Raw genomic sequence first — 25,602 nt, 5'->3', positions numbered from 1 at the left:
CTATATCATTTTTTGAAATTCCGCGTTGCTCTGGAGATATTGCATCAAAACCGGAGGTACCTCCAAAAAATTTAGATTTTGTATGCAAATATCTTTAGAACTGTTACAAATACAATCCCCAAATTTTGTATGTATGACGGAATTTGATGTAGGAATAAATTTACCGAATTATATTGAAATCGGTTCAGATTTGGATATAGCTCCCACATACATATGTTTTCATCCAATTTCCTTATTTTATGCACCAAACACGCTATTAATGTCCAATTTCAATAAAATTTTGAATGTGTGACGGAACTTGGTCTAAAAATATATGTACCAAATTATATCGAAATCGGATGAGATTTGGATATAGCTCCCATATATATTTTCTGCCAATTTCCCGTATTTGATGCACAAAACACGCTATATATGTCCAAATTCGCTGAAAATTGGAATATGTTACAGAACTTGCTCTAGAAATAAATGTGCCAAATTATATCGAAATCGGTTCGGATTTGGATATAGCTCCCATATATATTTTCGGCCAATTTCCCGTATTTGATGCACAAAACACGCTATATATGTCCAAATTCGCTGAAAATTGGAATATGTTACAGAACTTGGTCTAGAAATAAATGTGCCAAATTATATCGAAATCGGTGCAGATTTGAATATAGCACCCATATATATTTTCGGCCGATTTTCTGTATTTTATGCACCAAACACGCTATATATGTCCAATTACGCTGAAATTTGGAATGTGTGACGGAATTTGGTCTAGACATAAACGTGCCAAATTATATCGAAATCGGTTCAGATTTAAATATAGCTCCCATATATATTTTCGGCCGATTTCCAGTATTTGATGCACCAAACACGCTGTATATGTCCAATTTCGCTGAGTTTTGATATGTGTGACAGAATTTAGTCTAGACATAAATGAGCCAAATTATATCGAAATCGGTTCAGATTTGAATATAGCTTTCATATATATTTTAGGACGATTTCCTGTATTTTATGCACCAAACGCGCTATGTATGTATGTTCAATTTCAATGAAATTTGGAATGTGAGACGGGATTTGGTCTAAAAGGAAATGTGCCAAATTATATCGAGATCGGTTCATATCGGAATATGGCTCTCATATATATTTTCGGTCGATTTCATGTTTTTGATACGTATGTCCAATTTCAATGAAATTTTGAAGAAACTCAGAAGTCAGTAGAAGTCATCATTATATACAGAAGTACATATAGTTGGGATGGAATAGACCATGTCTACAGCTATTAAATATCATATAAATATTTGATAGACTTCTTAAGAATATTTTTTTATTATGATATATCTAAATCATTATTTGTGTAAAAATTATAAATAAAAGTGAGAGTTATCCTAAGAGTAATTTAAGATATCACAATATGTTAATATGTATATGACCTGGAAAACATAAGTCCCCTGTACATATAAAAGGAATTAAAACTATCCTCAAACGAAATAAAATAAATAATGGTGGTAGATCCATACTTATGTATACCAAAATGAATGTCTCGACGAGCTGAGTCGATCTGGATATGTGTGTCCGTCCGTCAGTCCGTCCGTCCGTCCGTCTGTCCATCTAAACCTTGTAATCACGCTACAGGTCGCAATTTTGATCGGATCGTCACGAAATTTGGGATGTTGATGGGGGTCCCGGAGGGGAAGAACCTATTGATTTTGGTGATGGTCGGATAATATTTAGGGGTCGGAAAGGGCAAAAAACTTAGGAGGATAAAAAGACAACGTTTTTTTCCAAAGCCAATATCTTAGCTTCTGTATGGGGTATACCAAAAGCAAAACCTGACAATGAAAGCAGAAAATATCACCTTTCTAATGATGTAAAGTAGGTGCTCGTAGGTGATCAAACAACGAAGATATCGCAATAGTAGCAAATAAAACCCCAATTTTCATTTTTGAGATTTTAATTACATTGAAAAATATCACAGCTTTGGTTGAAAATTTTCCAAAAGCAAAGCCTGGCTATGAAAGTAGAAGATCCCGTCTTTACAATGATGCAAACTAGGTCGGCGTAGGTAACCAAATAACGGAGATATCGCAATAGTGGGTAATACATCCCATTTTTCTATTTTTTTGGAAATCACGCCACAGGTCGCAATTTTGATCAGATCGTCACGAAATTTTAGGGGTTTAATGGGGGTCCCACAGAGGAAGAAGCCTACTGATTTTAATGATGGTCGGATAATATTCAGGGGTCGGAATTGGCAAAAACTTATTTGGAGAAAAGGTCAACGTTTTATTTCAAAGCCAATATCTCTGTTTCTTTAAGAGGTATATTAAAAGCAAAACCTGGCAAGGAAAGTAGAAAATATCACCTTTACAACGATAAAGGTCAAACAACAGAGATATCGCAATAGTCGGTAATGCATCCCATTTCCCGGTTTGTTTGTAATCACGCTACAGGTCGCAATTTTGATCGGATCGTCACGAATTTGGGAGTTGATGCGGGTCCCACATAGAAAGAAGCCTATTGATTTTGGTGATAGTCGGATAATATTTAGGGGTCGGAATGGGGAAAAACTCATTTGGAGACAAATTCAAAGTTTTATTCTTTGTGAATATACTGGCTTCTAGTAGGGGTATTCCAACGGCAAAGCCTGTCAATTCTTCCATTTTTTGCAATCGAGCTACAGGTCGTAATTTTGAATGGATGGTCACGAAATTTTGGTTGCTTATAGGGGTCCCAGAGACAAAGAGCCATATTATTTTTGGTGGTAGTCGGTTTATATTCCCTAAATGAAATATTTACCAGTGAAAAGCTTATGCACAGGGGTAGTGGTGTAGGGTATCACATCGTCGGCCCCGTCCCGACTATAGCCTTTGCTCACTTGTTTAAATTATTTTTATCATCCTTTCTTATATTTATGTTCAATATAATGTTTTGTACCATTATAGATTTCTATTGTCATGGTAACTGAAAACTCGTGAAAGAAAAAGACAAAGTTTTGAGCGTGTTCGTTCAACAAATAATTTTTCTTTTTTGGGCCACGCCAAAACGTGGAGATTTTCCCTGCACTGAGGACTAAAAATACATTATTACAAGTAATTCTGCAGAAAAAGGTGATTAAATCTTATAAAGTACCGAAAAAGTATGGCAACCCTATATGGAGGCTGTAGTCAAAAGTGGACCGATATAAAATTTCTTTATAAGGCGGTGTTCTGAACTCTGAGTTCATTATTAAAACCTATTCGGTTAGAATATTTGGTTGACATATGCCCAAATAAATCGATATATAAATCATATGGGGAGTAAACTAAATCATGGACCAATCCTGACAATTTTTCGTGGGTATCCTTACTATGCAATAATAACTCCTGGTACCGGATTACAGCAAATTTGGTTGAACAATGTCTTGGTAACAGTAAAATACTTAAATTCAAGATGATTCGTTACATGGGGACCACGCGAAATCTTGGACGTAGGACTGCAATATTTTTGTTAGAGTGTTTTTTGGCCACGAGGACCCATTGATAAAAATTTCAGTTCAATATGTTATCTAGAAGTATTTTTGTCACACCTTCCCATGTAAGTGCCACCACTGTGCATTGTTCAAATGGAATTACTGTAACTAAACTATTTTTTCCAATTTACTTCAATGCAATTGTTGTGGTTGAGGGTATAAAAAGTTCGGCTCGGCCGAACTATACGCCGTTCTTATTTGTTGTCTGCTTCGTGTTTTTATCGTCATTTTTGTGTAAAGACGGGTTGTAGTTTCAATATCTTTAGCAGATTAAGAATTATTTAACCTTTATCTCGAATTTTTCAATAAAATTTCTCAGAAAATTGGCCGAGTTAGGATCGTAGATTTAAAAAAAAAAAGATTTCACATCATTTTTTATGATCTACATTCTCCCTGAAAAGCACAATTCAATCTTTTCTCATAGTGTATTTCTATTTGTTTTTGCTAATTATGAATAATTAGCTAGTTTGTTTTCTTTAAACTGACCAATAGCTTGTTTGCTGTTGCTGCTGTGGTACCTTTTATGGATGTGCGTCTTTTGCAATTATTATGAGTGTAAATATTTTGAATTTTATTGCTAGATTATGTTTTTATTTATAAAATCGGGCAGTAGAAGTGCGCAAGCATAGCGCACAAAACAATTCGCACCAAAAATAAATGGTAATTATTTGCTTTTGTTAATTTTGCTTGAAATTGAAAAAAAAAAATCACAAAGCAAACTGCCTGCCTGCCACACGTACTGTGTGGCCGACTACCACTCACAGAAGAGGTGTGGGGAGGGGGTCCAGATGGGATCTCTAAGCGATGATATGGAAACATGTGCGAATTCTGATGTTTATTCGGTAATTGGCACACGTACATACGTATCGTTGTTGGAATTTTTTGGACGTAAGCCAGTTAGGTGTGCAATTGTGGAGTATAAACATTTGTATTCAAATGCAAATTTTATATGATGACTTTTATTAATGAATTTTTTATTTTTTTTTTATTTTTTAGTTTGTTTTGTTTTGTTCAGATAAACAAATCAATTTTGTTTTTTTTTTTGCTTTCTCATGGTCATTAACACTTATATCAATTGTTAACTTTTTCCCAAAAGAAATTGAATGAATTGCTTAAATCTATCAATTGTTGAGTTGTGTTCTAAACTCTCACATTCGGATTAAAAAAGTGACAGGTCCATGAATTGTGACCATATTGATGAATTAAGCTGTAATACAGATGTAAATCTCGATGTAAACACACGTGCATATGCCATTCCTCGAATGTGAATAACCTGGAACTTTCGACATAAATAATTGCTATAACCCATATGTGTGTAGTGTAATATACTATGAACTCTGTTTTTTTATATAATTAATAACCAAATTTGTATTGGAATTAATTTTCGGAATGACACATCTGTCGTCATTAACATAGGAATTAGATCGCTGCTAAGAAAAAGTTAATTACCCCTTAATAGGCCCAATTAACATATGGTAAAAACCCTATATAGACATATTCCATATAATATGGCTGAATTTCTTTAAAATGAATTGTTTTAGGAGGGATCTCAATTTATCGACCATTAAAATTAATTCACGTGGAAACTGTGTTGGCATGAATGTAGAAAAATGGGTTCAAGCAACAAGTTTTCCTTTCCGATTTCTGGCTTAACTTTATATTTTATAGATCTATGCCCAAAGACAGACTCAAAGAATACTCCATGGGCAACGTGATACTAGGTATAATTTTTCGAAGTATTCACTGCATATACTTAAAATTGATGCAGATATTTTAAAGCCTGAATTTCAGGGTTTTTTGAATTTTTTAATAATCCGGACGTGCAACAGGATAATATTCAAAGCTGATAACTGAAATACAGAACTCGTGTATGTATGTTGTATGCACCGACGTAGCCAGGGGGGGCCCGGGCCCCCGGGTCCCCGAAATGATTTTTGTTCCCATAGGATATTAGCTTATGCTAAAATTTTTTTTAATTTTTTAATAAATTTTTCAAGAAATATGTAAAGTAGTTGGAGGAAGTATTACAAAGAATTATTTACAGAACTACAAATAATGAACACATTAAGCTTTTTGAGCAATTTTCTGCATAGTCATTAAGTTTCAAGGTTTAAGGCTGACTGTAAGTGTTGCTGAGTTCAATACAAGATGTTCATTTGTATTAATTGAACGTTTTTAGCATTTTAGGATCATCTAGAAAAATCATTCTTGCTATCTTTTGTTTTTGAAATTTTTGATAAGAGCAATTCAACAGTAAAAGATAAAATCGTTGCTTAATGTTTGTGGTTCTAAATTTTTGTATATAGCCTCCAACACGTTTTTGTAATGAACTATTTTGAACATCATAACAATTACAAATTCTCTATTATGTTTGAAAATTGCAAAAAAAAACTATATCAACCATTTTTATGAAATAATTCTGTTCCACCGCATTGTCGCCGGTGAATATTATTTGAAACTGGTCTCTTGCTACAAATTAGTAAAATTAGTAAATGCCTATTGTACAAAAAAGGATTTTTCTGTCGTCTTTTATATTTTCGAATGATAATAAAATCAAGATTATTGAGATGGAGGTCAATGTTTATATTTTATTTATTGCATATTATTTCTAATATTTCGAAATTACATTAAATTTCATCTTCAGGGATTTTTCTGTCGATTATTTATTGAATTGTATTTTGGGAAGTACTTTCAATGGGTGCACATTTCTAGAAATGTTCCTTTTTCCTTCTTCGGCAAAGGACTTTATAACGACAAACGAAATAAGAAAACTGGTCGGAAACAGATTCTTCTTCGTCAAAATCGCAACAAGTATCAGTCGGTTTTGCGGACAGGAATATACCCTGAGCCTGTGTAAACTGAAATTTTCACCTATGGACAGATCGAACAACGGCTACACAACCAAAATCCAACCAAAGGTACCTAAAGAAATGGACCGGACCAACGTAGTTTATTTTGGAAGTAGATATTATTTTGGTAGTAATTTCAGTTTTTCAGGAAATATGGACTTGCCCACGAAAAACATAATACCGCTCTAAACACAAGAAATACCTTCAGTAAACAACTATTTTGAAGGTTTGTGAGGGATGTACCCAATATGGTCCATTTTCGAGCTAAAACTAAGTTTGGACAAAATATTACTAAATCCAAAGTTTGTACCAAATCTGTTGCTCCATTCAAGAAAAATCGCACATACCGCTTTAGCTAAAATTCTTGAAATGTGGGAGGAAAAAACCAGAAGGAGTAGACCGAAAATCACCATCTTCGAACTTTATATTAGGTTCACAGAAATATTGCGATAAACAAAGTTTGGACCAACGCAGTATCCGGATCGAAAGTTGTCGTGCGCACCAACCACTACACATGATTGCTGTAAGTGTACTTTACAGCTTTCGGGCCATTTTCTCTGGAAGTATGGACTTGCCCCTGAAAAAACGTGTACTGTAGTAATAGGGGGCCCGAGAACGCTTGTTGCAAAAAAGCAAAGCGTTTCCCGAGAAGTCTTTTTGTTAATTAATTAATTTATTTCCTATTTTTACTTATAACTAAATCATTAGCATAAATGAAGTGAAGCCATGACTACTGAAGTCTTAAGCTTACGCAGGTATATTTACTAATTACACTGTGCAACACTGAAAATGCAAACAACTTCTAGTGGGCATTTTCTGAAAGTACATATTAAGACTACAAAACCCCTAGTTGGGTTTCGTGTTTTTAGATTGGGGTTAGATTTTACGGCCTCATCTATACCGGGCTAAAACGACCCTTTTTTAATTGATCCGTGCTTTATCTCATAAACTAATAAGAATTTAGCTTTGCAGTCTTCAGCAATATTGTAGACCTAAAGTAGTAGAACTCATATGTCAAAAAACCGCATATAGCGCATCAAAATTGATAAAATATTGGAAAGATTACATAATTTCTGGAATCATGGGCAGTAACTGCCAAACTTTGGAGAGTTGAACCAAGTATCCTTTCGCAAAAATTTTCCAAATAATGTCCTCAGCAATTCTTCAGAACATTCTGAAACTGTAAAACACTTATTTCATGTTGTTTAGGCGGTATTTCATATAATACTTTCTAGAAAACATATTTCAAACAACGTTCACACAGGCTGTTTATTCTCATATTTGATATTTCAATGTATTGTTGATATATTTATCAAATTGTCGTTGAAAAATATGATAAAAACAACGCGATAGAGGAATGTTACAACAATGATATGTTCTGAAGAGTTGTGCATTACATTCCAGCGAAATATATACAAATCACGGAAATGTTAGATATATTATAAAATTTGAGGCAGTAAATGATGTTATTCGTGCTCATTATGTTTCCATATACATTCTTCTTGTTCTTATCTACAAGTTTGCTGCAGATGTCATGGAAAGATTCGTATAAGTTTCAAAGATATAGCCCCGATTTTATTTAAAAAGTCAATATTTAGACATGTTTAGATAGTGCCATAAAATCCGAATCCGATCTAACAAAACAAAACGCAAATAGGGTGTTTGTCTATTGCGTCTGTACTTTCATAAAAACCGCATTTGAAATAGTTTGCACAAAATTACCTTGAAAATGTTGCGCACTGTTATGTAAAAGAATGTATACATGTATAGACCTTGGACTGGTTGCCAAAGTTTTCCTAGTTGCTGATCAACTAAGAGAAGTCCGACGATTGAACGCCAAAATTAGTCTGTTGACAGATGCACGATTAGGCGACAGAATTTGTCATTTAGATACTAGCGATTGGGTGCTAGAATTTCATCATGGATAGACTCGCTATTGCTCAGCATTAGTTCTCTATCAAGAACCAAAAAACATATTTATGGAAACAACTACAATTGGTTTCTTTATGACAATAACAACGATTGAATTTCCGAAATTTACTATGTTCTGACACGGCAGCGTGATAAAAGACAAAAAAAAAGAAGACACGTGTCTCGGCGTTTTTTCCTTTATTTAAATAACTTCTAATTTCCCAACACCAAACGTTCCCTCTGCATAAATCAATTCTTTACTAGTCCCATTTTCTTTCCATAAATTACTCAATAAAATTGGAGTGGAAACTTGAAGCGGTAATTTTGAAATTATGTGTGAAATAGGAAAGGTACTCAATATTCCATGTAAACAAAAAATTAAATGTTAAGATATTTCTAAAGTTTCCCGATTGTATACTCCTCTTTTGGTCTTACCGATGTGATATCACTGAATTTCATAACATCACTGAAGTTTTGAGTTATTTGATAAATGATACACCCAAAAATATATGCGATTATTAAAATATCCATTGTTTTGAACATATATTAATATTAACTCTGATGTATCGTCAAACAAGTGCTGAAAACAAGGGGAAATTGGGCAAGAAGTCTTACGTCATTTTAATTAAAACATAGTAATAAAAATTATTTCATCAGTAATATAAGTCTAAAATAAGGTTTACGTCATTGCTAAATAAGAAATTTTCGCTAACATGAACTTTAAAAATTTTGGTCAGGTGAAATGGTAAATGGTATATAACATTGGGAGTCGACGACGAATATTTCGCGGTGTTACATGAATTTTTAACAAAACAAACTTATAATACCCTTCCCACATTGTACAGTGGATGCGCCCAACAACAAAAATCAAAAAATTCATGTCATCATTTTAAGAGTTTAAAAATGCCAATCGCTTCTAAGCATTCCAAATTTCCAACTTAACTTTGTTTTTTCGTTATTGAAAACATCGGCTACCATATACTCTACATGTCCACAAATATATAATTTTCAATTCCTCTTCTATCGTTAGATATAACAGTATTTGTAGGAAAAATTGGTTGGTTCTATTGGGATGAACCGGAGTGTATGTATGTGTGTATGTGAATATCTGTAGTCGCCTGTTCTTTACAATTGATTCCACTCTCACATTTGAATATTCATAATATTTTCGTATAAATATTGAGGCGTAATTTTTTAGTAATTCATTAATAATTTTTATTAAGCGTGCTGTTTTTTAAATACAACAAATGAATATTTATGTCAACTAAACAATCAGTTAATAGTTTGTTTAGTTTTTGTAATAATTTTCATATAATCGTTAAGGTGCTAATTAAATATACGCTAATGTTTTATAGACCATTTATTATTATTTATTAACAAATCGTGTTATTATTTATTCATTTTTATAGTTTATTTTATTTTACACTACGTAGTAATTTTAAGATCAAAATATACATACAAGTACACACTGTACGTTGCTAAGCCGAACAAGTGTTTTGCATATTAGAAAAATCCCATATAAATAATGAAGTATACACTTACATATATACATAAATATATATCAAAATAATTTCTTAATAATTTGTTTGTCGAGATTCTTAATAGAATTTTGCGGAATTTTTTCTCTGGTCCACTCTGATATTTTCTAAAGCGTATCTTTAGTATAACCCATAAACTATCAATAGGGGTGAAATCAGGGAAATTCCCTGGCCAATTAATGGGTTTAAAATTTTACTGTTATAGTTATTAACAAGTAAGAAAAGCATTAAGTTCGGTCAGGCCGAACTTTTTATACCCTCCACCACAAATTTCAGCCATTTCGGTGGATTAATGTGGCCACAACCTTCAAAATACCGAAAATCGGAAGGTACCGTTCTATGGGGGCTATATGGTGGCGTGGACCTACAAATTTCTGGGGGAAAATTTTATACCCCCAATAGACAAAATACCAAATTTTAACCGTCTCGGTGTGATAATGAGGCCAAAACCTTCGAAGTACCGAAAATCGGGAGATATCGTCCTATGGGGGCTATATCAAAACGTGGACCTATATAAACATTTTATGGTAGAAATGTTTTTTAGCCTCTGGAAACACGAAATACAAAGTTACAAACAATTCTGTTGTCAAATGGGACTAATACATTCAAAATATATTAAAATGACGCGTACTTTATATGGGGGCTATACCAAAACGTGGACCTATATAAACCAACATTGGTAGGAATGTTTTTTGGCCTCTGGGGACACAAAATACCAAATTACAACCAATTCGGTGGTAAAATGGGACAAATATCTTAAAAATTCCTTAAAACGGCGACGCGTCACGCGTCAAAATAGTAACCCAGATAGCATTTAGAAGACTGTTTTTTCAAAAATCACATTGGGGAGCTTTTTAGAGTCCTTTTGGTGATCAAAATCAAAAGTCGCTTGTGTGATCAGAAAGGGACTCGAAAGTGACTCCCTGTATTGATTAAAAAGAGTTCAATTTAAAATACAACAACAAATGTGTAGCAATCTCAAATAAATCATTTAGGTGTTTAAAATGTGACAATTTTTTGTTATTTATTGTCACATTTTGATCATCTGGAAGATTGAAAAATGCTTAATCAAACAAGTAAAAAAGTATCAGTCGGCTTTGCCGACAGAGATATACCCTCAGCCTGTGTATATTGAAACAATTTTTTCCCAAAAACTTATGTATTTTGGGGCTTTTAAAAATTTTGCGCGTTTGAACCGACAAAAATGTTGATTAGCGTTAAAGATCAAAAGTTTTGCGTAGGAGATACTAAAAGGAATGGATCGACATTGACCATTATGGAAGTGGATCTCCAGCCACTAAATATGGTGCCTATGGGGGTTTCACACCCTTCGGGCTGTTTGCTCAAGAAGTATGGACTTGCCCCTGAAGAAAACTTTTACCATCGTAATTGAGGCAGCGAATGTAAGTTGATACAACAAAAATCAAAGTGACTCGAGAGCAGGTCTTAAATTGAACTTATCCGAAATGTTGTGTTGGAGTAGACAAATATAGTCCATATTTGAACCTGATCTATATCTGGTAGATATATTAGGATTTGTAAAGTATGGACTAATTCGGCCACTCCCTTCAAGAGTTACCGAACGAACAATTTTTCCGAACATTTTTGAACTTATGTGGGGGAGGTACCTTAAGGAGTGGACCGATATGGCTTATCTTCGAACTTAAACTATGCTTGGACAAAATATTACTAAGGCCAAATGTTGGACCGAATCGGCAGATCCCTTCTAGGGTTATCATGCGCTCCAACCACCTCACACGGTGTCATAGGGGTTTTTTTGCAACTTTCATGCTATTTTCTCCGGAAGTATGGACTTGCCCCTAATGAAACTTGTACCGTCGTATGGGGGGCAGTGAATACAAGTTGCTAGAATAAAAATCAAAGCGATTCTAGAGATGGCCCTAAACTGAACTCTTCCGAAATTTTGTGTGGTAGGTACCCAAAGGAGTGGACCGATTGAGTCCATATTGAAACCTTATCATTTCAGGATTTGCAAAGTATTAACCAAATCGGTTACTCCCGTCAAGAGTTATCGTGGGCACAAATTTTCCGAACATTTTCGAACTTTTGTGTGGGAGGTACCGGAAGGAGTGGACCGATATAGCCCATCTTCGAACTTAAACTAAGTTTGGGCAAAATATTACGAAAGCCAAAATATGAACCGAATCGGTTCATCCGTTCGAGAGTTATCGTGCGCTCCAGCCAGCCAGACAGACGGACGGACATTGCTCAATCGACTCCAAATTGTCTGAAACACATTTCGTCCAAACATACTTGGGGTCTAAAACCATTATTTCGATGAGGCACATTTTGCCCGTATGAAAGTGTATATACCCTCGTTAGAATAAATGTTGAGGGTATAAAAAGGGTCATACAGGTGTTTGAAAAGTGATTATAATTATGTATATTCTGATCATATTTTGAACAGTTAGGTGATTAAAAACTGATTGTTTTGTTTTATTTTTGTTTGGTTGTAAATAATTCTCATATAGACTTTCTACAAAACTTTGATATAAATGTAACGTATAATATTAAGAGTATAGACAAACACAAGACATGTTCAGGTTTTGCCAAGTGAAATGAAGAAGCAAAGCAGAAAAGACAACAAAACAAAGGAAAGAAACAAAAAAGAATAAAGAGAAATTTCTTTTAATTTATTTTGTCTAATAAATGACTCCCTAAAGACTCATAAACGATTATAAACATGACCCAAAAAAGACTCGAAAAAGAGTCCCAAACTAATCAACAAATCACCAATAAATGATTGAAATACGACTCGAAAAAGACTTTATATACTATCAGAAAATGGGCAAAAATGACTCGAAACTAATGAAGAGGAAGACTCATTTGTGATTTGCTTAGACGAGTCGCCTGAGGTTATGAGAGATAACAGACAATACTATAACAAAATGCAAAAAATCCCACAAAAATATTCGAAAAAGCCAGAGTTTTACGTAAATTTTTGCAACCATTTTTTGTGCCGTTTAAACGACCAGTGGCTTTATCTGGGTTAAAGAAGTTATGAGTATTTCTTTGCATATAGTTTTTACAGAATTCGACTTTTTCAAAGCTATAATTCTGGAACCGTCAGTCAAAAAAAATCTGAAAATATACTGAAATGTTTTGATGATGAGCAGCTTCACCACAGCAAAAAATAAAGGGAATCAAAAACCTAATTTTGAAAAAGTGTCCGATTTCACGCAGAAATCCCCATATATATAAATTATTTCTTTTTTTTGGTATCAAAATGTAAAAAAATAAAATTTCAATTGCAAAAATTTAATTTATCTTTACCTTTTTGTGAATTACCGTAATGCATTTTATTGTAATTTACATACAATAACAATATAATACAATAGCAATATTTTCTCATTGTTTGCCAAATAATACAATTCGTGAAACAATTTCCGATTTCCTTAAAACGTGCTTTCCAGCACGATGCAATATGAATTTTGGTGCATTTAAAAAATTTAAAATACCAGCACACAACAACAAAAACGGCAAAAGCAAAACAATTTACTACGTATTAATTTTATTCGACGTATCAGGCCATAAATCAATCCAAGATAATATCTCAAATATCAAAAACTAATAACAATCAGAGCAAATGTCTAAGTTCAGTTCCTAAACGTTGACGGCGCACAATGGTTCAGAAATCTATTTTCCTGGCCAAAACACCTATTATTGGTTGTAACCGATAGTTAATTTCTATATGGGATTCGATAGTAAACATATTGAAACTAAAGAAAAAATTATGTCAATATATTGGAGGGTGTGGGCGTGGCATTTTCTTAAAGAAAATGTTTTCCAAAATTTTTAAAATACGTAATTTTTGCAAATTTCTGCAGAAAGAAATTGCTATACATATCTCAGAAGCTATTACAGCTATTGTGATCATTGTTTTTTTAGGTAGGTAGGATTGTTGTCTTTAAGAATCGTTTTAATACTGCAGCGTATACACGAAGTGAGCTATTTTATTCTTCCTCAGGTACTAAATGTTAGTGAAATTCCAAAGCTAGTGGACTAGTACTTTTAGGGAACAGCATCTAACAAAGTTCGTTTTCGCAGAATGATGCCTAAACGTGTCTTCTTTCAGCCCATATATACTTTTGTACCCGTCCCGTCCGTTTAACGCATTTTTAAATTTATTGAAATTACGTGGTTAAACATTTGTGCTTTTCTCTCCGTTTTCACATATGAATTAAAGTTTTTTTTTTTTTGCAAAAATTAAGATTTTCTGATATAAATAGGTCTTTATATATATAATTGTTCCACAAACATTCCATAAGGGACAAGGGAGACTTCTCTCATATCAATGAGTGCACCCCGATTCATATTAGCTCAATGATATGGGACCTACAGTTTATCGCCGAGTCCGAACGGCGTGTCTAAGACACCACTTTTGTAGAGAAGCTTTACATGGCTGAAATACTCAGGAAATGTCGCCAACATTACTGAGGGGTATTTTGCCACCGTTGAAAAGTGTTTTGATGTTGCCTGGCCGGGGAATCGAACCCACGACCATGTGTGTGCAAGGCGGGTGTGCATACCATTGCACCACGAGTACGAGTTTTAAAAAAATTCCAAGGAATATTTTGTTAAATTTTGGAAAAAAATTAAATTTCTTGAAACAGAAATTGAAAAAATTTCTTAAATAAAATTTTTTTTTATACATTTTTAATTTTTTTTTTAGTTTCTTACGTTTTATGCTTTGTTCATTGGTCCGTTTTTAATAGATTGAAACATATGAAAAACTAATATTTTAATGGAATATATGAAAAAACTCAAAATTTTAACTTTGATCTTGAATTCCTCTGCAACTACTAAACCCAATTTGAATGCTTATAATGCATCGGAAAGCAGATTGTGTTTGAACAAAAAAAATATATATTATGAAAATATCGTTATCCGTTCACTGTGCGGCGTGACAAATGTACAGTGGCGGTTGGTTGGTGCACGTTTTGTTTGTACTTTTTGTTACTCCATATATGGAGGAGATAATGGCAAATATTGGTTCTTAGCTGGTACCCATCAAAACCTTATATAGAACTACTTACAGATCAACCCATTAACCCAATATTTTACATAATATGGAGGGTATATTTAAATTTGTCATTCCGTTTGTAACACATTAAAATATTCATCGGTGACCCTATAAAGCATATATATTCTTGATCAGGGTAAAATTCTAAGTCGATATCACCATGTCCGTCTGTCCGTCCGCCCATCTGTTGAAATTAAGGGACAGTTCGCAATTTTTAAGATAGAACTTTGTAATTTGGTACAGAAGTTTCTATTAATCCTAGGATGTTTGGTATTGCAAATGGTTATATCGAAACTTGTTGGTATAAGTCAACGCACAGTGGATCCACTCGTATGGAGAAAGTGGCCAAAAATATTTAGAGTGCAAAACTCAAGCCAATGCGACGATTCGAGCTTTGTGCTGCTGCGAAGAGTGTTTTAAGAAACCGCGAGCGTAACATTCTCTCCCTTTCCCCTCTGGAGGGGTATACGGTAAGAATTGTTTTATGCTGTTAATACAAAATGACATGAACAAAGGTCCCGATTATCTTATGATGCAAAAATAGGCTTGGGGAAACAAAACAACATAAAATTCAACCAATTTAGCGGATTAAAAAAATCAACATTTTTGTCTGAGAATTGGTAAAATTTTTAATATAGATCTTAAAGCGTTCTTCCTGTAAGCCACGTACCGCCAATGTAAGTCACATTTGCAAGAAGATTTCTTGATCTTGCCACTGATGCCAATTATGTTAAGGCACGTGGTCAGATAACAGATTTATATGCTAATATATCCGTAGAAACCCTATTCTAAGGCAGTTTTAGTCAGCGACCCACCACTTATAGCCTGGCACTAGATGGCAGCAGATTTTAATACTGTATAATCTTAAACCCATGACCTACTTTGGAAAATTATTCCCGAGGTGGGCACTGGTGGGCATCATGACTAAAACCTTAGGTCAAATTTAAGTATATGACCGAATTGGCATTACAAAATACACTAAAAAAATATGCAGCTAACTAGAATTCCACAACACGCTAAAACACTATTTTTTAATGAAAAATAAGCTATTACCTAAAATTTTGACATTAATTTTTTTTATTTTTGGCCAATGGGTGCATCCACTGTGCAACGCCTTAGTATAGCAACCATAGAACGGCACCTCCCTTCCAGTATTTTAAAGGTTGTGGCCTCAATATTCCAGCGAAATGGTTGAAGTTTGCTATTTGGCCTTCAATTGGGGAATCAAACGTTCCATATGAAATTTGTCGGTATAGGTCCACGTTTTTATATAGCCCCCATTGAACGGTTCCTTACGATTTTCGGTATTTTGAAGGTTTTAGCCTGATTATCACACCGAAGTGGCTGAAATGTGGTACGTAGTCTTCGTTGGGGGTATAAAATTTAACCCAGAAATTTGTCGGTATAGGTCAACGCCTTCATATAGCCCCCACACGCAGAGAAAAAATATTGTTGGAACAATCATATTCGAAGAGCAAAATAGTGTATTTTAAAATTCTTAAAATATGTTTTGTTGGAGCAACAATATATTTTGTGTCATCATGTTTCCTCATAAAAAATATATGGTTGAAACAACAATATATATTTTCAGATTTTTAAAATACACTATTTTGCTCTTAGAATATGATTGTTCCAAAAATATCTCTTCTCTGTGTGCATTGAACGGTACCTCCCGATTTTCGGTATTTTGAAGGTTATGGCCTCAATATTCCTCAGAAATGGCTGAAAATTGGTATTTAGTCATCATTGGGGGTACAAAACTTTCCCGCAGAAACTTGTCTGTACAAGTCCACGTCTTAGTGTAGCCCCCAAAGAACGGTACACCCATTTCCGGTATTTTGAAAATTGTGGCCCCAATATTCCAGCAAAATGGCTTAATTTTGGAATTTATTCTTCATTTGGGTTATTAAATGTTGCATATGAAATTGGTCGGTATAGGTACACGCCTCTATATTGCCCCCATAGAACGGTACCTCTCTATTTCCGATATTTTGAAGGTTGTGGTTCCAGCGAAATGGCTGAAATTTGGTATTTGGTCTTCATTTGAGGTATAAATCGTTCCATAGAACGGTTCCTCCCGATGTTAGGTATTTTGAAAGTTTTAGCCTGTTTATCACACCGAAATGACTGAAATGTGGTACTTAGTCTTCGTTGGGGGTATACAATTTCTCCCAGAATAGATCCACGCCTTCATATAGCCCACATAGAACGGTACCTACCAATTTCCGGTATTTTGAAGCGGAATGACTGAAATTGAGGTAAAAGCCTTTCTGACTGAAATTACCGATTTTTGTAATTCTGAAGGTTGTGACATCAATTTCCCACCGAAAGACTGAAATTTTTTATTTAGTCTTCCATGTGGTTATAAAATATTCCTGAATAGAATTATCAGAATAGGACCGCGGGTTTCCAATACCCCCATAGAAGCGTACCTCGGTATTGTGAAGGTTTTACAGAATTATCGGAAATTTGGCATTTAGTCTTCTTTGAGTCTAAAAACTTTACGCCAGAAATTTGTAGGTATAGATCGACGTTCCCCCATTGGAACGATACCTCCGGAATTTCGGTATTTTGAAGGTTAGCCACATTGTTTTACCGAACATGCTGAAATTTGGTATTTAGTCTTCTGCATAAACAAATGGAAACTAAAAGTTTCCATTTTACTTCAATACAACTCGTGGTGGAGGGTATAACGCCGTTCTTATGTACAAGTTCCAATACAGTCGAAAGGACTTGTAGTGGCTCAAATTCTACAGAGTAGATTTTGAACCGAAATTATTGTTGCACAAAGACGAACAACAATATTACCTTTTGCAAACTACAACAAACACAACAAGTATTCTGACGATACTTACGTTTTGTTGTCTGTAAACAATTCAATTTTAGTTGACACAGTCGGTCACTTTATGATTTATTCAAATCAACAATTAAAATATGATTTTAACAAAAATGATTCGATCTGACGATCCGCACTCCAAAACTTCAAGAAGAAGAGTGATTTTCGTGCGCTAGAGATGGGAGTAAGGGCGACGATAATGATTTATCGATTTCGATAAGGTCTATGTCCATGTCGTCGAGTGGGTTGGGCCGATTCCCAACTCTTACTTGTTTATTATATAGTGCCTTTACCCATAAAGCTGAGGATATAAAATTGCGTAGTTACGGAATCTCACTACAGATTTTCTTTTTTTTGTGGAAGCCTTGTGTCGAATAACAAAATTCCAATAATAATTCAATGTCAAAACAGGTTCCTTGTATCCTGTAACACTGATAGCACTGATCTGTATAATATTCAAATAAACTAATCAAATGTCAAAGAACATTGTAACCCATAATAAATGTTATACAGGTCAATAACGTAATAAGATAAATAAGAAAACATGACAACCATTCCGCTCTCCTACTTCCCTTAAAAAAAACAGAAACAAATAAAAATCGTGCTGTTCATGTTTAGTGATAGTGACTAACTTTCCATATCCGTGAGTAGTTGTAACATTACGTGAAATTCAAAGTTTCAAGTTCAACTCGATTAAACCTTCTAGCCCAAACATCACGAGTAGGGTGGGTAGTTCAAATCTATGCACCACCTTATAATTAAAAACTATTTATAATTACTACAATCACACATCGGCATGCAAATGTATATTTAAATCACGTTTAATTCCTTTATCTAACCAATAAACACCTAATACCAACCACCGAAGCCAAGAATGATGGAATGGAAAAACCAACAATCCACAATAGAGATAAATAGGCAAAGACAGACAGTGCGGCTAAATAAAGTTGCAATTTTAAGGAACAACAAAAAATATATGCTAATGCATTTCGAGTGGGATGGAGGCGAGGAGGAGCTCAACAACAATATTTTCATATATACAAACAAACACACCCTCAATTAGACAAAACAATGGATTGCATTTCAATGTTCATGATTTAATTAATCACCAAAGCTATCGTTCGGCACGTTCGCTTAAATGCTACAAACTGCGAATAATTGCAATGGGTCCGTCTATCTATGTATGTATGTATGTATGTGGCAGTGATAACTGCTGCTCAGCATGCCTGCATGAATTTAATGAATGAATGAAAGAATTACATGTTTTCACGAGTATTGATTGCACTTTACTTTTTTATACCCTCCACCATATTAAGGAGGGTATAATTAAATTTGTCGTTCCGTTTGTAACACATCGATATATTCATCGGAGACCCTATAAAGGGGTAAAATTCTATGTCGATATAAAAACCCCAGTCTGTCTGTCCGTCCGTCTGTTGAAATCAAGATACAGTTCGCAATTTTTAAGATAGAACTTTGTAATTTTGTATAGAAGTTTCTATTACTCCTAGGATGTTTGGTATTGCAAATGGGCTATATCGGTCCATGTTTTGATACAGCCCCCATAGAACGGTACCAACCGTTTTTCGGTATTTTGAAGGTTTAAGCTTCATTATAACACCGAAATGGCTGATATTTGGTATTAAGTCTTCGTTGGGAGTATAAAATTTTCCCTACGAAATTTGTCGGTATAGGTCCACGTATTTATATAGCCTCCATAGAACGGTGTCTCTCGATTTCCGATATTTTGAAGGGTGTGGCCTCAATATTCCTCCGAAATGGCTGAACTTTGGTACTTAGTCTTCGCTGGGGGTATAAAATTTTCCCTAAGAAATTTGTGGGTATTGGTCCACGTCTTCATATAGGCCCCATAGATCGGTACCTCCCGATTTTCGGTATTTTGAAGGTTGTGGCAACATCAACCCACCGAAATGGCTGAAATTTGGTATTAGTCTACGTTAGAGGTAAACACCTTTCCGACTGAAATTCGTAGGTGTAGGTCCACGTTTCGATATAGCACCCATAGAAAGGTACCTCCCGATTTCCGGTATTTTGAAGATTGTGGCCTCAATATTCCACTGAAATGGCTGAAATTTGGTATTTGGTCTTCGTTGGGGGTACGAAACTTTCCTTACGAAATTGGTCGGTATAGGTCCACGCCTTCATATAGCCCCCATAGAAAGGTACCTCCCGATTTCCTGTATTTTGAAGGCAGTGGCCACAACAGCAACCCACCGAATGGCTGAAATTTGATATTTAGTCTACGTTGGAGGTAAAAACCTTTCCAAATGAAATTTGCTGGCATAGATCCACGTTTCGATATCGCCCCCATAGAACGATACCTCCCGAATTTCGTAATTCTGAAGGTTGTTAAGTCAATATCCCACCGAAATGACTGAAATTTGTTATTTAGTCTTCCATGGATTTATAAACTATTCCAGAAGATAATTATTAGTATGGGTTCTTCCTATATCCCCCATAGAAGCGTACCTCTTGATTTTCGATATTTTGGAGGTTTTAACCACATTATTTTACTGAAATATCAAAAATTTGGTATTTAGCCTTCTTTGAGTCTAAAAACTTTACGCCAGAAAATTGTGAGTATAGATCGACGTTTTTGTATATCCCCCATGGAACGGTACCTTCCGAATTTCGGTATATCGAAGTCTATCCACTTTGTTTTACCGAAATTGCTGAAATTTGGTATTTAGTCTTCTTCATAAACGACTCGTGGTGGAGTGTATAACAAGTTTGGCCCGGCCGAACTTAACGCCGTTCTTACTTGTTTGTTGTTTTGTTTGGTATGTGATCCAGATGTGTACACCGACCACCATAGTCTATTAGCAGTTAAGTAACTGGTAACTTCCATATAAACTTTACTTAAGTATTTAATAATTTATGGTCTTTAATTCGCTTAACTGCTTTATTGAAATCAGGAATGGTTTGTTCCAACGCCAGCGAATGGTGTAAATGTCGAAAATGTCACAAATGTAGAAATTTATAAATTTGTAAGAACATATTAGATTACACATTACAGATCCAAGAGTCCCAGGAAAAATATTTTATTTCATCGTAATATAGTACATGCATATATTTTATTTTTGTCTGTAATCTACCATTTTTGTTTACCATCTCTGTTATACCACTAACTTGGTCAACAACTGCATATTGTGAACTCAAGAAATCAGTAATTTACAGTAAACTAGCTAGCTATGCTCTGCAAGCATTGATCTCTAATGGATGGAAGCATGTTCTCTATCAATACTGGTGCTCTAATACCTAATCACATTGCATCAATGTTGTTTTTTTGTTGCTGCAGCTATTTTAAACGTTTTCTTAAACGTTTAAATGGATAAATATTTATTTCACACTTTTTGTGTGGTCATAAATTGGCTACTTATTTATGATCGGATTGAAAACATAATCGACATTAGGAGGGTTTATAAATAACAAATAATGGTAATTGCAATTAATTGGCGTAATTGCAAGGCGGAACATTGTATTAATTAATTACAACACAAATCGCGGTATATAATGTCGTAGCGAAATCAACTTGTCATCGTATCCTTTTATGAACAGTGATTTATTGGAAATTGTAGCGGAAAGTAGATAAAACTGGATTATTTAGAATTATTTAATGCTGAAAATTAGTATGGATTTTTTGTTACGGATATGAGACTATCTACAATTACAATGGACAATGATAGAAGGGTGGTTGCAAAGAAATAGGAATATTGCAAAATATATTATTGAAAAATCCACGCATATAGGAGTGATAATCCCCCAAAAAATATATTATTAAAAAATCCACGCATATAGGAGTGATAATCCCCCAAAAAAAAATATTATTAAAAAATCCACGCATATAGGAGTGATAATCCCCAAAAAAAAATATTATTAAAAAATCCACGCATATAGGAGTGATAATCCCCCAAAAAAAAAATATTATTAAAAAATCCACGCCTACAAGTCTGAAAATCGCTCAAAAAATATTATTAAAAAAATCCACGCCTACAAGTCTGCAAATCGCTCAAAAAATATTATTAAAAAAATCCACGCCTACAAGTCTGCAAATCGCTCAAAAAATATTATTAAAAAATCCACGCCTACAAGTCTGAAAATCGCTCAAAAAATATTATTAAAAAAATCCACGCCTACAAGTCTGCAAATCGCTCAAAAAATATTATTAAAAAAATCCACGCCTACAAGTCTGCAAATCGCTCAAAAAATATTATTAAAAAATCCACGCCTACAAGTCTGAAAATCGCTCAAAAAATATTATTAAAAAAATCCACGCCTACAAGTCTGCAAATCGCTCAAAAAATATTATTAAAAAAATCCACGCCTACAAGTCTGCAAATCGCTCAAAAAATATTATTAAAAAATCCACGCCTACAAGTCTGAAAATCGCTCAAAAAATATTATTGAAAATTCCACGCCTATAAGTCTGAAAATCGTTCAAAAAATATTATTGAAAATTCCACGCCTATAAGTCTGAAAATCGTTCAAAAAATATTATTAAAAAATCCACGCCTACAAGTCTGAAAATCGCTCAAAAAATATTATTGAAAATTCCACGCCTATAAGTCTGAAAATCGTTCAAAAAATATTATTAAAAAATCCACGCCTACAAGTCTGAAAATCGCTCAAAAAATATTATTAAAAAATCCACGCCTATAAGTCTGAAAATCGCTCAAAAAATATTATTGAAAATTCCACGCCTATAAGTCTGAAAATCGTTCAAAAAATATTATTAAAAAATCCACGCCTACAAGTCTGAAAATCGCTCAAAAAATATTATTAAAAAATCCACGCCTACAAGTCTGAAAATCGCTCAAAAAATATTATTGAAAAATCCACGCCTATAAGTCTGAAAATAGTTCAAAAATATTATTAAAAAATCCACGCCTATAAGTCTGAAAATCGTTCAAAAAATATTATTAAAAAATCCACGCCTACAAGTCTGAAAATCGCTCAAAAAATATTATTGAAAAATCCACGCCTATAAGTCTGAAAATCGTTCAAAAAATATTATTAAAAAATCCACGCCTACAAGTCTGAAAATCGCTCAAAAAATATTATTGAAAAATCCACGCCTATAAGTCTGAAAATCGTTCAAAAAATATTATTAAAAAATCCACGCCTACAAGTCTGAAAATCGTTCAAAAATATTATTAAAAAATCCACGCCTATAAGTCTGAAAATCGTTCAAAAATATTATTAAAAAATCCACGCCTATAAGTCTGAAAATCGTTAAAAAAATATTATTAAAAAATCCACGCCTACAAGTCTGAAAATCGCTCAAAAAATATTATTGAAAAATCCACGCCTATAAGTCTGAAAATCGTTCAAAAAATATTATTAAAAAATCCACGCCTACAAGTCTGAAAATCGTTCAAAAATATTATTAAAAAATCCACGCCTATAAGTCTGAAAATCGTTCAAAAATATTATTAAAAAATCCACGCCTATAAGTCTGAAAATCGTTCAAAAAATATCATTGAAAAATCCACGCCTATAAGTCTGAAAATCGTTCAAAAAATATTATTAAAAATCCACGCCTACAGTCTGAAAATCGCTCAAAAAATATTATTGAAAAATCCACGCCTATAAGTCTGAAAATCGCTCAAAAAATATTATTGAAAAATCCACGCCTATAAGTCTGAAAATCGTTCAAAAAATATCATTAAAAAATCCACGTTTACAAGTCTGAAAATTATTGAAAAATCCACGCCTATAAGTCTGAAAATCGTTCAAAAAATATTATTTAAAAAACCACGCCTACAAGTCTGAAAATCGCTCAAAAAATATTATTGAAAATTCCACGCCTATAAGTCTGAAAATCGTACAAAAAATATTATTAAAAAATCCTATAGGTCTGATAATCGCTCAAAAATATTATTGAAATATACACGCCTATACGAGTGACGATCTCTCAACAAAAATTCATTGAAAAATCCACGCTTCTAGGCGTGATAATCACTTAAAAATCTTATTGAAACATCTCTTAAAAATATTATTGAAAACTCCGCACTTATTGGGGTGATAATCACTCAAAAAATATTGTTGAAAAATCCACACCTGTTGGATTAAGAACCGCTCAATAAATATTGTTGAGAAATCCACAGTTATAGGTGTAATAATCACTCAAAATCGTTGCAAACATGTTATTTGAAATCCACTCCTGTAGTTCTGATAATCGCTCAAATTATAAGTTTCCTTGTTGTTAACATTTCGAACTAATCGTTCTTCTTCATATTATTTTCTTTTCTTTCAGGATGAACCTCTCAACAACTCCCTGAACTTGGGTGAATGCAAAGAACTTGAAGAATACTGTCTGAAGTGTATCAAAGACGGCTGTTCCTTTAAAGCTGTAGCAAAAGATGGTGAAATTATTGGTGTCTTCCTCAATGCCATCATGCACCGACCTGCAGATGGTGCCGAACCAGAGGCATCTGCCGATTCCTGTGAACATCCTAAATTTAAGAAAATTCTACAACTTATGGATTACATTGAAGGCGATTTCAATGTCTTTGATTTGTATCCCGGCACCGATGCCATTTTGGATGGTAAAATTCTTTCGGTAAATAGCAATTATCGTGGTCTTGGCATTGCTGGTCATCTGACAGAAAGAACATTGGAATATATGCGTGAACATCAAATTCCTGTAATGAATGTTATGTGTTCCAGCCATTACTCAGCTCGAGTTATGGAAAAATTAGGCTTCCATGAAGTCTATCGTCTAAATTATTGCGATTTTAAGATCAATGATGAAGTTATACTGAAACCTGAACCACCACATGTTGCTACACGTATTTTGGTGAAAGAAGTCTGTGATGTGGCCAAGACGAAACACTAAAATTGTAAAGAGGCTGAAGGCAGAGGGTGGCAAATGCAAAATGACTAACATGAGAAAACCTCCTCCCACTCAATTTATTAGTTGCATGGTTGTATGTATATATACCACCTAGGTGTTTGTAATATATGTAATTTTTGTATGTATGTATGTATATTTTTCTATTATTGTTATTATCATTAATTATTTTAGACGGGTTAGGTTCCACACCTAACCTAATTATTTTGATATAAACACAAAAAACAACAAAAAATGATAAATGAAAATAATGTGATTTTAGATTGATTTAAGTTTATTTTATATGGTGTTGGTTCGAATGGAAAATATAAATACTATATCTATTATTATTTAAGTTGTAAATTCAAGTGGACAGTGAATGGTGTTAACTGATTGCAATAACAAAATTTATTGTCGAGATTTTTTATGTTCCCAAATCATCTGATGTTTTTTCCAGTAGCAATTTTGAATAAATTTATTTAATGATCATAAAATGTAAATTAGAAACTAAATATATGGAAATAAAAATTTCCAATCATTGGGAAATTAATAATGATTTGCATTCTACAATATGTACGTATTGGCTGTAGTCATTCGCCATCACTGTTTGTGTATTATTATTATTTCTGTAATAATTCCATAACAAATGTCTTTATTATTTTTCTTGTTTTCAGTTTGAAATTGTGTGTTATTTATTTTTTCTTATGTATGTAGATATAAATGTAATTAACTTGATTATGATACAACATTTTCTGTGACTATTTACAATAATATTGTTATGTAGCGCATATAAAAATTATTTTATAAATAATTTCATTATATTTTTATCGATCATAATAAATGCCAAAATATAAATCGTTTAACAAATACATGTTATTTTCTTCTGGATATTAAGGTAGGTATTGACGATTTGGTGATTTTACCAAATCTAATTAAACCAGACTTAACACTTTGTGTACACAAAATCTGCTATCACGATGTAAGATTCTTCCTATGATCCAAAGGTAAATACTTCAGTATTTTCTTCAATCACCACCTTATAGCTTTCTATTTCTGCACCACTGCACTATAGGTA

General features: G+C 33.7%; 1 protein-coding gene across 2 annotated transcripts in view; it reads left to right on the top strand.

Annotated features, from left to right (window-relative positions):
* Positions 1-25,394, top strand: part of LOC141388839 (arylalkylamine N-acetyltransferase 1-like) — a 52,369-nt gene extending 26,975 nt beyond the window's left edge. For both annotated transcript variants that reach the window (XM_073959262.1, XM_073959263.1), the window contains one exon: positions 23,952-25,394. In XM_073959262.1, the coding sequence (XP_073815363.1) occupies positions 23,952-24,533 (582 nt within the window). In that variant the 3' untranslated portion in view covers positions 24,534-25,394. The remainder of the gene's footprint in view (positions 1-23,951) is intronic.
* The last annotated feature ends 208 nt before the right edge of the window (positions 25,395-25,602 follow it).

This window comes from Musca autumnalis, unplaced genomic scaffold, assembly GCF_047663935.1.
Source record: "Musca autumnalis isolate F117 unplaced genomic scaffold, ASM4766393v1 scaffold_1, whole genome shotgun sequence".
NCBI lineage: Eukaryota > Metazoa > Arthropoda > Insecta > Diptera > Muscidae > Musca > Musca autumnalis.
The sequence above is the reverse complement of the archived record's forward strand: the minus strand, read 5'-3'. Positions and strand labels throughout refer to the sequence as shown.